General features: G+C 48.6%; 3 protein-coding genes across 3 annotated transcripts; 1 reads left to right on the forward strand and 2 right to left on the reverse strand.

Annotated features, from left to right (window-relative positions):
- On the reverse strand, positions 487-5,439 carry LOC8063499 (putative MYST-like histone acetyltransferase 1). The gene is made up of 9 exons (XM_002463172.2): positions 5,054-5,439; positions 4,634-4,722; positions 4,383-4,442; positions 4,013-4,225; positions 3,511-3,579; positions 2,747-2,908; positions 2,498-2,591; positions 2,231-2,373; positions 487-931 (listed from the first exon to the last, which is right to left on the reverse strand). Exons 1-9 carry the CDS (start codon positions 5,349-5,351, stop codon positions 728-730), a joined length of 1,332 nt encoding a protein of 443 aa, XP_002463217.1. The 5' UTR covers positions 5,352-5,439; the 3' UTR covers positions 487-727.
- LOC8063500 (protoporphyrinogen oxidase) lies at positions 6,018-8,037 on the reverse strand. The gene is made up of 2 exons (XM_002463173.2): positions 6,286-8,037; positions 6,018-6,167 (listed from the first exon to the last, which is right to left on the reverse strand). The coding sequence occupies exon 1, from the start codon at positions 7,695-7,697 to the stop codon at positions 6,306-6,308; it is 1,392 nt and encodes a 463-aa protein (XP_002463218.1). The 5' UTR covers positions 7,698-8,037; the 3' UTR covers positions 6,018-6,167; positions 6,286-6,305.
- LOC8063501 lies at positions 9,005-10,776 on the forward strand. Its single transcript, XM_002461015.2, has 3 exons — positions 9,005-9,651; positions 9,732-9,882; positions 9,968-10,776. The coding sequence occupies exons 1-3, from the start codon at positions 9,103-9,105 to the stop codon at positions 10,537-10,539; spliced, it is 1,272 nt and encodes a 423-aa protein (XP_002461060.2). The 5' UTR covers positions 9,005-9,102; the 3' UTR covers positions 10,540-10,776.

Below are 14,634 nucleotides of genomic sequence, written 5' to 3' on the forward strand. Positions count from 1 at the left end.
GAAGGCTGATTACGCAACCGCATCTGTCGTCTTCCACCCAGTCCTTGCCCCCCAGTTTGTTTTTGTCCCCCTCCCATTCATGCCTCTCACGGGTCACCGGGCTCATGGGCGGACACGCCGCATGCACGTACTACTCCTACACGGCTACACGCGTGCGTGCCCACGCCCCGGCCGGCCGGCCGGCCCACCCTATATGGGCGCACAGGTGCATGCCGGCCCGCCCAATCTGCAACAACGGCCACGCCCAACGTGCAACACAACGACGGCAATCGGCAAACAAAAATGCACGCATGAACGAACCTGGCATGGCACGGGGCCAGGCACCCTTTCCGAGTGAGTGGCTGGGCAGGATCCGTATCTGGCAATGGCCACTCGGGCGGCACAGTCAGCAGATCAGCCGCACAGCTGTGTCTCCCTTCAATCATGGGGACGGAGACCAGTCTCACTTCGCTGCTGGTTCCACTTCCAAACCTGATACGGATATCAAAGAAAAAAAAAAGATGGCATTATTGATGCAAGGGGAATCAAGAGTTGGGTTATGGTTCTTTCGCTTTCAGAGACTAGCGCAGCACAAACACAACAATGTGGAAGTTACAAGTCACATACTAGTACGGTTTGACGGTACACAAGTTTAGTGAGATGAGGGGAGATCCTAGTAGCAAATGTTATGTACAGGGACTGCATCGGTCAGGGCGTCTAATCTGGGGCTGGGGGCAGCTGCTCAGTATTAGCCTTGCTCCTTGTAGGGAGTCCAGATCAGCTTGCTAACGTCGACGTCCAGGCCGCCCCGGCCTGCCGCCTTGAGGTGGCGGTCGAGGACCTTCGGGTCAGCACAGATGACGTGCTGCCCTTTGCGGTACTGGATTAGGTCGAGGCTCTGCAGCGTGCTCAAGATGTCATCTGCTTTTATCGCCGTCATGTCGCTCAGTTCCTGCATGCAAGTACAACAGCATGTTAGAGATTGCATGTCCGAACCATCTGGTTCAAATTGATGATTACTCCTACATGACATGGTAGTGTTATGCTACCATTTGGATTCAGAAACAGCTATGAAGGAACACAGCTACAAATATGTATATAACTCTTCATGGAAAAAGTGAACTACTAAGGTCTGCTACGACCATGTGCACTCTACCATCAAACACTGTGGTACAGGTCAGGGACAAGAAGGCAACAACAATTGACGATCAGAATACAATTGTTCCATGTACTCTCATCAGATGATCTGCTTTGCATATGTCCAAATGTTTTCAAGAGCTGCAGCAACAAGAACAGGAAGACACAGGCAGAAGGCCCAGAGAGCACATGGATCAAATGTCCTTCATGGAGGAAGTTTCTGCATATTTCACTGGGTGCACGTGGCTCTGTCAACATATACTGGGTTTTACAGTTATAGAATTTAAAGCTATTCAGTACGCTTCTTACTCGGCTTGAAGAATCTGAATCTAGCATATTGTTTGCTCCAATCCTTGCACATCTGATGTTAAAAGTTACAGCTGCCTATAATATATGTTACTATTCACAAGTTTTGTCTTCTATGATACTATAGTGGTTTCAGTAACAAACATGATTCTTCTAGGAGTGAAAAAAAAAGCATTGGCTAACTGCTCCATCTAGCAGTTTTTCTTCTACTGATTGAAGAGCTAAAATCCCACCCATATATACTGCCACCCTGAATGACACTATGGCAGCGACACAGTACACTGTGCTAACAACTACAATCCCATAAATATCCAGAAAAATCCAGATGATATGTACCACCGAATTAGTCGCTTCACATGCACCCAAAAGTTTCAGGGCCCAGGCAAGATGTGCAGGATGACTAAGGTGAAAAGCCAGTTTTTATACAAGATAACAACACGGAGGAATATACAGCTGACTCCACTTGGAAAGAGGATCTTGGATCTGGACTAAACCCCAAACATTCCTCAGGTGATCTTTCTCATCCAAAAAGACCCTTAGCATACATTAAGTTGTAGAATAGTACTAAATGTCCTTATTTAGGGAATGTTTGTCAATCGCACGATTGCAGCACAGAAAATCCACCTGCTTATTGAAGTGTAATCTATGAAACACAGGGGTAACCCTTTTTTGTCATAGACCTAGGTAGGGTAGTTCGAGGAATTATGGCCAAGAGAAAGTTTCTTTCTAGAACTGATGTATCATAATTCAATCAGCTTTTGAAATTTGTACAACAAAAAAAAGGTATATCTGGATGGAAGGGTGTTACCTTTATAGATATGTTGCCCTTATGTTTCTTTAGAATTTCTAGAAGCACTCTAGTCCAATAACCTCTATAGCTGAGCAGACCAAGGTCAGAAAGAGGGCGCTCCGGTGTCCCAACTTTACCTTCCTTCTTGGAAAGTTCATATGCTACAACAGAGAAAAAACAGTTCTTCAGTGAACAAAATGCCTAAAGTACTATTTTTTTCCCCACAAGATATTCAAAATTTAGTGTTCATATAATGGAATATACAACATCAGAGGCCACACTTACAGAAAGCAATCAGGAACTTCCCATATCCTTTTCTTTGGTATGGGGGGAGAGTAAGAATGCAAGCTAAATTATAAGATTCTTCAGAGTGTTTTTCCTGCAAAGGGGAAAAAACATTCAACAGAATGCAGGTATATGTTCTCTAGCATTAAATGATCCACTCCACTGGCATGAAACATATCATATCTTGTATAGAAACTACTGAAGTGGCTTAACAAAATATATAGTAGATTCATATTGTTGTGAGCTTACCTTAGAGAAATATCCCACCATATGACATCCCCGATCATCACATTCACAGAGGACATAAAACAAGAACAAATCAACATCATAGTACAATGTCTTGTGATCAAGAAAAAGCTTGGCCAGATAACAAAGATTCTGTCCATAAACCTTGTTCTTCTTCCCATCAACCTGTCATTGTACAAGCATTATTCCAATTACTACCCTCCAGAGTAAAATCAAGCAGCTTGACAACAGAATTTCATCATTCATAAGAAAACTGCTGAATGCCAGCAATTGTGGATCCTAACTTCTACATGTTCTTGAATAATACGTGTCTATGATCACATTCCTAAACATTACAGCCATGTGTTTGGAAAGATCTTTTAATTGACCAACTACAACTGAACAAAACATTTTGGTACCATAATTTTCCAGAATCAGAAATACTTGCTAACAAAGTGAATGCATGGACTTATTTCACATTTTGCTAGAAACTCTTAAGACATTCTAGCCTACCCAAACTTGCTTGGGATGAAAAGGCTTTGTTGTTAGTTAATGGCTTAATGCATGAGCTATAACTAGTTAACTACTGCTCCAGTATGTATATAAGTAACTATTCGCAGAACTGTAGCTTGAGCCACCTTCTCAAAATCTTTGCTATTGCTCAAAAGCAGCAGAAGTACAAATTTGGTACCCAATCAACAAGATGTCAATAAAACCAACAGGATCAAGAATTAATATGTCCGAATGGAAAATACTTATGGAAGAAGCTAGATTGATACAAAACTTACCTCGAACATAGACAGAGTTCCACTTCTATAGATTTCATCACCTGGGGGGTGCTTAAGATCACACTTCTTCTATAAAATCAAAGAAAATGATATTAAGAACCACTTCAAGCAACCATCCACTATTTTAGGGTGTTTTTGTGCGTGCGATGTAGTTGGCTAGTTGCTCAGGGATTAACATTAAGTACCGTATGATTACTTATTGATTAATAGCAAGACATGCCAAACTGCCTACTGTATGACTAATTTCATATGGTTATTTGTTTGCTTAAATATAATACCATCTAGAACTTCTAGTTGCTGTTATGATAGTCTACTAGTTCCTGCTTCCTAGTCTCTGGGTGGCCAGTCTAGCACCTACGTTAAAACTAAACAGAAATTGATGATAGATAAGTTTAGACAAAACAAGAAGGGAGCTAACTAATACCAGATTTTTTTTATCTCATAGTAGTAGCACATGTTGAACAAATAGGCAAGGTATAAAGCACAAACAAATATAGCTCACCATGTGCCTCTGAAGTTGTTCTTTGCGCTTCATGAAGTTGAGGCAAAATTCACAGAAAAACAGCTTCGGGCAGTCATTGTACTCTGGTGGAAAAGGAGAGAAATACCATGTATCTATCTCATATCTCCCAAGTTCAATCTTTGCAATATTTTTCACCTTTGTGAATTCTTCATGTTCCCGCAAGCTGGCTGCATCAAGCTCCTCATGTCCTTGCTACCAAAACGATTGAGGTCAAATGAGCAAGAAATACTTTTTGCACTGAATGCATAGAGAGCTAATGCCTCAACTAGCATTCAGATAATAAATCTTCACATAAAGTTTTAAGTGAAAATAGTAAATGTGCCATGAGCAATAAGAATCTGCAGCATACCTCCACATGTGTTTCATCAATTTTACGTTTCTGGTGCCGTGTCATCTTTAAGCTTGTTGCCTGGTAAACATAAAAAAGATAATCATATCAAGCATTCATCTTGCAAAAGTGGTGTTGTCAATAAAAGTTATAGACATTGCTTCACCAAAATGTTGCCAATCAAATGGTGTTGCCACTGACTAGATGTGAAGAAAATGGTACAACTATTGTTAACATCTAATAGCAACATAACAGCTTGCATTTCCATTTACCTTATCTTCTACTTTCTCATCCACATCGGTCTCGACAGTATCAAGATCAAGCTGCTCAAGCTTAACCCACTCATCGAGTCTTCTATTGACTGCGAGTTTAAATCATTTAAGATATATCAGTTGACAATTACCAGAACAGACTGCAGTTAATACAAGAGGCCGGCCTTAACTCCAACTAAAATTGTCGAATGAAGTTTGTGACTACTAAAATTCTCTACTACCAGAACGATCATTGGTGAAATGTGCAAAGGTATGAAACAGAAAGCTCAATTCATCACAAAATCCTTTCCAATTAAATGTATTCTACAGCCACTCATCCAGTTACATGACAAGGCCAAAATTCCCCAAAGCCAAGGAGCAAAAAACCTAACCCTAGAAAACAAGCATCCTGACAAGACGCGAGACAGGGAGGCTCCTTACACTCGGTGTAGTGGACGTAGTACTCGTAGTCGGCGGGGGAAGAGGAAGCGGAGCCCTTGCGGCGCTCGATGACCTTGACCGGGTGGAGCTTCTGGTCGCGCCACCGGCACATCACGCGCGTGCCCACCTCCAGGGGAAGGTGCGCCGCCCACGACGCCGACGCAGCCGAGGACCTCAGCCTCCTCTCCATGCCTCCTCCGTTCGACGAGGCGCCGGCCCCGTTGCACGCCGTGCCCCCGGCTCCGCCACCGGCGGCGGAGCCATTCTCCGGTGCGGTCGACGCTTCCATGGAGCCCATCTCGTCGTCAGAGCCGGAGCGGATCCGATGTGAGCGTTTCGGGGTTGGGCCGTGGACAGTTTGGGGCCTTCGGCCTTCTGGACTGTGCTGGTCCGGAACTCCGGATGAGCTGTGGGACCCAGACGTAAGAAGCTCTGTGTGTGGGCTAACTTGCGCCACGTCGGCCCAGTTTAATTGATTGATCAAAGCTATAGCGATGACATTTCCTCCCTTTTTTTTCTTCTTCTGGATTTTGAAATAACGGAGCTCAGGTCATGGGCATTGTTCAGTGACCTGAACCGGAGTACGGAGTATTTCATTGATTCATTCCTCATTCGTAGGAGTATACAACAATGTATGATGTAACCTTTTTCTCCTAGGAAGATGTATTATCATTTTTTGTTATCATTGTTTCTTGAGTTCCTGTGAACGACGTTTAGGACCTGAAGCCGTTCCATGCTATAAAAGGTTCTCAGTAGTCACTGATACTACATACCTGGCAATTTAGGCCCCTTCGGATTGTAGGAATTTTTCTTATTTCCTGTGTGTTTCCTATGAAAATGAATTGATACCTATGGAATTTCTGTACAATTTCTGATAAACTCCTACGTTCCAAAGGAGTAGAAATGTATTGTGAACCATCCATTTTCTGCACGCCACTAATGGTACTATGGTGCACAAAACATGTGAATTAAATGAGTAAACCCGAATCAGAATAGGAAGAGGAATTTACAAGGTGAAATTTAGCCGTTGATTTGAAGATGTACATGTACTTGTCACTCGAAAAAACCGTCACGCATCGTGCCAGATGAATTTTCTTTCCACTGCAGTGCAGTTAAGAATGGAGATGGTACTCAGGTACTTGTGGTTCTTCTCTAGTCTTAATAAACTAAATAGATTAGAGAAAAACCGCGGGAGCACCAACCCCGTCCTTAAGTGCAGCACAAACCAGCTCAAACATAGGCTGATCTCATACTAGGAAGAGGAGAATAGTCCCCTGTCCATGGCCAGAGCCTCGGCCGCCCTCCTTCCGGACACCAGCGCGCCGTCGAACGTGGCGGAGCACCAGTGGTCACCGCACACGTACAATCCGTCACCCACTCTCGGGTCCCTCCCCGCCGGCGTCGTGGGCGGCGTCTGGTCCGGCTGCGCGAACCCGATGCGATACGTCCTCAAGTGCGTCCACGACGCGACCTCTGCGGGGCTGAACCACCCGCCGAGCTCACGGACCACTTCGTCGGCCAGATCGGCGTCCTCCCTGTCGGCGAACGAGCCGACGAGGGACACGGACACCAGCACCTTGCCCGCCGGCGCGTACGACGGCGCCACGTTGGTGGCGAAGAACATGTTGTTCACGATCCCCTTGCCCGACCCGTTGAGCAGCAGGATGGGATCCTGGACCGGCGCCCGGTCGGTGGAGAAGTAGACGCACACGGTGCTCCTCTCCGATTTCTTGGCCTTTTCTTGAGTTGGTAGCTGCGGCAGCAGCTTCTCGGCCTGTGGCTGCTCGACAGCGACGATGACGCCGAGGTCGCCGGGGATGGTTTCGCCGGTGTCCAGCGTCACTCCGGACTGGTCGATGGCGACGGCTCGGGTGTTGAGGCGGACGGAGCCCGCAGGCAGGCGAGCCGCGAGCTGCGCCGCGATGGCGCCGATGCCGTCCTCCGGCAGGGCGTTGTCGCCCAGAGCGAGGCGCTTGAACACGAGCTCGAAGAGGCGGGACGACGTGTCGAGCGCCGGGTCGAAGAATATCCCGGCGAGGAACGGCCGCAGAAACCGCTCCACGATGGAGGACGAGAACCCGAGCTCCGCCAAGTGCTCCCCCGTGGTCGTCTCCGGCGCCGAGAGAATGACGTCGTCCGGTGTGGCGGCCGCGCGGAGGCGCGTGAGCCCGACGAGGACCTTGTCGGAGAGGGTGCCCACGGGGGAGAACACCGCGGAGAGGGAACGCAGTGGGAGGCGGAACGGGTCGGAGAGCAGGTAGAACGGCTCCCCGGCGCCGACGAAGACGAGCGCGCCGGGGTAGAACGGCCGGAGCCTGAGCGCGGGGAAGTCGAGGAGGCGCCGGCACTCCGGGTACGCGGTGAGGAAGATCTGGAAGCCCCTGTCCAGGCGGTACCCGTCCACCACGTCGGTGGCGACGCGGCCGCCGAGGCGGTCCGAGGCCTCGACGAGCGTGAACGGCACGGAGAGCGACGTCAGGTGCGTCGCCGCGGCGAGGCCCGCGAGCCCGCCGCCGACAATGACGGCCTTGCGGGCGGCCGCGGGGCTCGCCGGCGCGGCGGACGCGGACACGGTGAAGCGGAGCGCGGCATGGTAGTGAGGCTTGGGCGGCGCGGGGAGGAGGTGGGGCGCGGGGACGTGCATGGGCGTTGCGCTTGCAGGCTTGCAGCGACTAGCGGCGGGAAGAGGCTGCCCGGGCGGTTTGTCTGATTGGTTGGTCTACTGGGAGCTCGTCCATGAACTTGTGGATATGGTGGATTAGTGCATGGACTTGGTATTTGTGTGGAGACCCTATCTGAGGTACTGCCCGTGGGGTGAGATGTGACGGGGTGTGCATAGGCTAGGTCCAGGGAGAGAGAGTGGTCGTGCCCGCGTTATCCTCTCTGATAATACTGGACATCAGCACAAGGGAAAGGCACAGCTGAACTGCTTATGCCTTTTGCGATGAACTGCAGCAGGCAAGGGTCTTGGCATACCAGATTTGAGAGGAGGGCAAAAGATTACTCCCTCCGTCCACTCCACATAGGATGCAATTTTTGTTTTTTGAAAAAAATAAACGGTTTGAAATTTAACTAAAGTTATATAAAAAGTTCAAACATTCGTCATACAAAATAAATTAGATGTATAATATATTTTGATAATAACTTTCTTTAGAGACATAAATGATAATATTATTGTTCACTATAAAACTTGTTCAAACTGGATCTCGATTAACCGATATGGATACGCTAGTTGTAATTTTTATGGACTGCAGAAGTACTAAACGAAAATTAGCAATTGCTGCTCAAGATTCCCCAATCAAGCGTTCAAGTTTATCTGTTCCAGCACTCCATGAAGCATTTCTTCGCCAGCGTTGCCTGAATGCTGAATTGCTGTGTCCCTATGTTCGAGAACGGCAGGACAGTACAGGCCACGGCTGGCGAGTCAGCACCTGAGTCCGATCCCCTCAAAGAGGTGCGTCGAAGTGCGCAGCGAGAACGACACGGCGCAACACGCGGGCGCGGCCAAAGCACGCCCGCTCCTTCGATCGTCCGCGCCGTCGCGCCACACAGGCCACGCCCGCGGCAGCGGCGCCGGCGAACGGCGATGGTAGGCACATCAAGCTGTTGTTTTTGTTCTTTTGTCTCGAATGGCCCTCGTGATCCTAGCTCAAACGTGCAGCATGGGCACGTCGTCCACACGTGCCAAGCACTGCATACAGTTAACCGTAGACCGCCCACCGCCGGTACCACACGTGTCCCGTCTCATATCAGATACGAAGTGGAACACATGCATATAGGTGTAGAAAAGAAAGGGCCTACAGACTCGACGCATCTAGCCGGCGCCGGGGCCACGTACGCGCACACATGTAAGCTAGCCAGAAGCTCGTCAAGCACACCTGTCCGTCCGCTTCCGCGCTTTTTTACCGCCGCCGATTCACAGCGCCGCCACTCGCACACCTTCTCTACCGCGCCATCGGCCATCGCTCGCCCGAATTCGCCCTCGCGGACACGAGCTTGCAGATCGTTCGATCGTAACGTCAGATACGAGGTGGAACATAGGGGGGAAAATGAAGAATCTCCTACCGGGCTGGACGCTTCTAGCCAGCACCGGGGACACGTACGTGCGCACGTGTAAGCTAGCCAGACGCTCGTCGAGCACACCTGTCCGTCCGCTTGCGTGCTTTTTTACCGCCACCGAGTCACAGCGCCGCCACTCGCCGCTCTCCACTCTCACCTTCGCTCCCGTCGTCCCCTTCGCTGGCACGAGCAACAAGCAACTCGTTCGATCGTTTTCAAACTCAGTCCATCAGCTGATCGCCGCCATGGGGCACGGCAAGGAGGCGAAGACGAGACCAGACCCCAAGGTGGAGATCCAGGAGAAGGGCGAGATCTTCTTCTTCTACCGCCCCAAGGTGGACAAGGACGAGGCGCACAGCCCCGACGACGTGCAGCGCATGTACATCGTCCTGCGCCCCGAGTCCACCGGCGGCCGCGGCGTCGAGGAGAAGCAGGCGTCGGACTCCGGCAAGGAGGGCCGCAAGCGCCACCAACAAGGCGACGCCGCCGGCCAGGAAGGAAGCGAGCAGAAAGGCGCGGAAGGCGGCCACGGCAAGGAGGTACACATGCATATATCAAAAGTTGCATTGTTTCATTTCGTCTTACACTCATATTTACTTTACGTTACGTGATTGCGCAGGAGGTGAACATCGAGGAGCAGCCGTTGCTCCGACTGGTCGTGATGGGGAAGAAGAGCTTGCCGGACCCAGCGAAGCACAGCCGCCCGTACTGGGGTTACGTCGAGCTCGTCACCACCAAGGTCGAGGACATCAAGGACGCGCTCAAGGAAGGTACAGTATGCGGTGTGCTGACTGCTGAGCAGCATGCATGCGCTCAGCAGAGTTTTAACTTTTTCTTTGCTCATATTCGCTGCAGAGGAGTACAGCACGGCGACGCGAGGTAAGCGTCACAGGCCGGCGGCGCGGGCGCTGGGGGAGGGCGTGTACCGCATCCTGAAGCACGAGTCGTCCGGCGGGCGGCGGCGGAGCCCGCAGTCGCACACCCACCTCGTGTACAAGCTGGAGCTCCCCACCCGCGGCGCCGGGGAACCGCAGGAGGCAATGAACGTGGAGCCGGAGGCGTCGTTCCTCGTGCAGGTCAAGAACCCCGACCCGCCCTCCGGCGGCGGCCGCGACGACGGCGGGTTCCGCGGGCTGCAGAACAAGCGTCGGGCGGCGTTCCCCGCGCACCTGCAGGGAGCGTTCGGGAGCCGGCGGTACGCGCCGGCGGATCCGCCGGACCTGCTCAACTACGAGGGCTGCGAGCTGCTGCTGATCGCGGCGTCGGACGACGTCGAGGAGGAGCTCGGGCTGCAGCTGGAGGGGGAAGTGGATGTGGAGGACGGCGAGGGTGAGACTCAGCAGGCCGCGGCGAGCTGCTCGGATCTGGTGAAGATGTTTGGCGAGGTGGCCGACGTGAAGCCGCTGCTGAGCGGGAGCTGGGACTAAACGACGACTGATCCGCTCATCTGATGCCGTTGTACAGCGTTCCTAGGTCGTAGCCAAGTGTTTTGGTTTGCTAGCACGCTGCTTATAGGTGTCTGTTCCTGTACTGGACCGACTGCTTGTAGTGTTTACTGTTTATTAGTTTGCTGCATAGTCCTTTCTTGCACAAGTTTAAAGCTTCACATGGGGTGACGAGGATCAAATGACCGGTAGAGTGCCGGAGACGAAATTTTCCTGCTCTGTTTTTTCGTCCCATCCGCTGAATGAACTAGTTAAAGCATGGGCCATCGGTGCGTATGTTACGTTTTGTTGCCCGGCCCACTCTGCTTGCATGATTTGGTGCCCGGCCCACTCTACTCGTGCGGTACATGATGATCGTGGCATAAAAGACAACATGAATCTACTGCTAGGTGCCTACTGGCTACTGCCACTGCATCTCTTCGCCAGCAACAAGCGTTTAGTTCACCCAAAAACCAATTTTTTTTCTTTAAGGATTCTCAAAATTTGTTGTACATGCATATAGTATTAAATATAGATAAAAATAAAAAAATATTATATATGCATCGTGTATTAAATATAGACGAAAACAAAAACTAATTCTACCGTTTATCTATAAATTATGATATATTTTTTTTAAGTTTAGTTGATCTATGATTGGATAATATTTATCAAATAAAAACGAAAATACTATCATACCAAAAACAAACTAGGCTTAAGGTTCCGTTTTGTTTGTCCTATTAAAATTTACTGCTGGTCACATCAAATATTTAGACATATATATTTAGATATATATATATATAATACTAAATATAGACTATTTATAAAACTAAAAACATAAAATAAAATATTAAGATATATATATATAATATTAAATATAGACTATTTATAAAACAAAAAACATAGCTGTAGAATAATTTGAGAGATCAAATTTTTAAACCTAATTAATCTATAATTAGATAATAATTGCAAATAATATGAAACAGCTACGATACTATTAAACTTTAACATCCCAAACCAAACACTCCTAAAGACTAGTTTAGGGTTGTCGAATGCCAATTTACGGTTGTCGAATGTTTACACATGCATAAAAGGCTAAATGTAGACTATTTACAAAACTAAAACATGGCTGAAGAGTAATTTAAAAGGTAAATCTTTTAAATTTAATTAATCTATAATTAAACACTAATTACTATTAAATAAAATAAAATAAAATACTACTATATTTGTGAAATTTTAACGATTTAACTAAACATCTCCTAAACCTGAACGCTGGTCTCATCTCCTCCAAGAGCGTCTGGTCAAAAAAAAAAGTCCTCCAAGAGCGGCATGGCACGCGGAGTAGACCAGAGAACAGGGGCGCCACTCGCTCCAGCGCCACACTGCTGCAATGCTCCCGCTCCGATCCGGAACAGGAAGCGGCCGGTGGCCGACAGCCGCGCCGTGCGCAACACGATGGGTTGGCGAGTCAGCACGTCCCTGCAAGAGGCGCGGGGCCGCTCGCGCCAACGTGCTTCTCTTACTAAAAACGCGGGAGACAGTGACGCGGCCACACGGGAGCGGGGCACGGTCACGCGGTCGCCGCACGCCACCGGCCCGTCGTCCGCGGATCGGGGCCGTGCCGTCCGCCACCGGCCGCGCGCGCGCGCTCCAACGGCCGACGACGGCATTGCCCCCCGTGCCACACGCCTCGGGGTTACTGTCACTACAAAAGCTGACGCGAGCAGATCCCGCGCCGTCGCTCTCGGACCGCCCCGGTCTCCTGTCCTCTCTGGGCTCCTCCGGGACGGGACGAGACGAACGACAGAACGGCGCCATCGTCTCGTTCGCTTTCGTGGCCGCTCACGGCTGCACGCACGACACGACCACACGTGGTCCTTCCCGCTCCACGTACTCGCCGGCTAAAATTTAATCAAGCTGGTGAAGCAGGCTGCAAGCCTTCCGCCTCGGACCGACCCTCTCCATCGATCGGATTAATTTTTCAACCAAATCAAAAAAAAAAGGAAAAGAATTTTCAACCAAATCAAAAAAAAAAGGAAAAGAAACAAGGCTTCGCGACAGATGGCAAGGATAGAGATTGCCCGGGGCGGGACGAGAAGGATTCACGTGCCGAATAAAGTAATCCGCCCGCTCCTCCACGGTGCGCGCGTAGTGATCGACGAATCTTGTGCTGGTAGGCTACGTCTTTCTCGACGGGACGGCTACAAAACAAAGCATCTTTCGTCTTTCCAGTCCGGAATATGCCAGCCGGGGACCGAGGTTTTCTGCGTATTTGTTCGTTTGCTATAGCCACCACTTGCCGATCGGCTCCAGACACCGGCGCCACACGTCGAGCTCGACAAAGAGCCAAGAGTCCAGAGTCCGCTGGGCAGTACAGAGGCTTGAGAGCTTCTCATCTTGTTTTATAATAATGACAAAAAATATCTATGCTACCGAGTACCGTAGCAGTCCAGAGGTGAAAGCTCCGGTCGAGCCCAACTTGTTGTGCTGCCTGCCAAAGCATTCGCCGCTGTAGGATCGTAGCAAGAGCGGCGGCTGCGGCGACGGACGGACGGAGTAGTGGTTGCGGTTGTGATACGTCGCATGGGGCAACGTCAACGGTGGATCTACGCTCGGGCGCTTTCGGACATGGGTGGGCGCAGTTGCCCCTTGCGGCCTTGCCCGTGCACGTGCAGTAGGAGGGAAAAGGGGTTTCTGGTTTCTCTTCCTTGCTGTTCTCACGACGCTTTTCCGTAGAACCCCTAGCACTCCTTTGGAATTTGTTTAAGTAAATCTCACTAGCGCTTGTTAGAGCACGTACAATGCAAAAGACGCTTAGATGGAAAGAGAAAATACTTTTGTATCTAAGCGTCTCTTTATAACCTTATAATCTACAATGCAACACGTATTTGAAGGCGCTTAAGTTCCGTCGCATGCAAACACCAGTATCAAGCAAGGAGCCGGTCCAGGCGTCGATGCTTTACGGAGCGGCGAATATATTTTTAAGCGCCCGCTCAAGACTCCACCGTGGCAAAAAAGCTATTTAACGGCCAATACCTGATCATAAGCGCCCAGCGTTGTACAAGCCCTTAGACTTTCCCCAAGTCCTGGCTCATCCAAAATCCGACTATCCGCATATTACACACTTATACCTTTCTAAACTAATCTTGAGTTCTTATGTTGATTCTGGTACTTGTAAATTAAATTCAGGACAAGTATATGCCGTCCAATGTGTAATTTTGCAGTTATCAAAACCTGAATAAGAACTCACAACAAGCACAAGAACCGTCAGTAAAATTTACCTAGTCTTGTATGCTTCTTCCAGCGAAAATGTATCATGTTTTTTTTTCTCTGAAAAGATCAATTAGAAAAGTAAATTGTGTCTTAGAGCCAGCAGTTTGGACATGTGATTAAACAATGCATCGGTTGGTGCCACGTAAAAGATAAAGATCATCTAGTTAGATTCTTTGTGGTAGAATCTACTCACGTGATTCAAATCATCGATTTGGTACGGGTGCTCGTATTTTTATGGATTATTTCATGATTTAACGGCCTATAATTTTAGCGGTAGGTGATGTCTCCGTCGATAGCAAGGTGGCTATGGTGACTTCATGGATCCCATGAGTTGTTGGCTCAGTCTTTTGAAGGTGCTCAATAAGATTTTATATACATGTGTTTGGAGAGAGAGAGAGAGAGTTTAGAGATATCACCATTTGTTAAGGTTATCAGATTTTGTTTGGTTGGCTATGCAAAACACTTTAAAAATCATGGGGAATCAGTGTTTCCTAGATGTACACGGTAGAATCGATCATTCTTAGAATTACCAATTAAATTAATATTTAATTAATATTTAACAAACGTGATAAAAGACTGTTTTTTTGCAAACATTGCTATGGAATGATTTTTACAGTATTGTAGTTGCTCACAATAGAATATGGGAAAATAATGAGATTTAAAGAAAGGCTAAATGTAAAAGTTAGAATTGCATTCTTACATGGGCGGAGGAGTAAACAATAAGGCACCATCATCTCTTATGTGGTTTGATAATATTATAATGCTGCACATGAATCAATTAGAAAAATAAAACATTCACATTGGTGAATAATGAAGAAGAAACCTTTA

This window comes from Sorghum bicolor, chromosome 2, assembly GCF_000003195.3.
Source record: "Sorghum bicolor cultivar BTx623 chromosome 2, Sorghum_bicolor_NCBIv3, whole genome shotgun sequence".
In the NCBI taxonomy this organism is placed as follows: Eukaryota; Viridiplantae; Streptophyta; class Magnoliopsida; order Poales; family Poaceae; genus Sorghum; species Sorghum bicolor.

Bases quoted from the DNA above. Each gene is read 5' to 3' on its own strand.
- LOC8063500 (XM_002463173.2), bottom strand. From the start codon at position 7,697: ATGCACGTCCCCGCGCCCCACCTCCTCCCCGCGCCGCCCAAGCCTCAC.
- LOC8063501 (XM_002461015.2), top strand. From the start codon at position 9,103: ATGAAGAATCTCCTACCGGGCTGGACGCTTCTAGCCAGCACCGGGGAC. The intron at 9,652-9,731 runs GTACACATGCAT...GTGATTGCGCAG, and splicing joins AAGGCGGCCACGGCAAGGAG to GAGGTGAACATCGAGGAGCA. The intron at 9,883-9,967 runs GTACAGTATGCG...TATTCGCTGCAG, and splicing joins CAAGGACGCGCTCAAGGAAG to AGGAGTACAGCACGGCGACG.
- LOC8063499 (XM_002463172.2), bottom strand. From the start codon at position 5,351: ATGGGCTCCATGGAAGCGTCGACCGCACCGGAGAATGGCTCCGCCGCC. The intron at 4,723-5,053 runs GTAAGGAGCCTC...TTAAACTCGCAG, and splicing joins CTACGTCCACTACACCGAGT to TCAATAGAAGACTCGATGAG. The intron at 3,580-4,012 runs GTGAGCTATATT...TTGATTTTATAG, and splicing joins AACAACTTCAGAGGCACATG to AAGAAGTGTGATCTTAAGCA.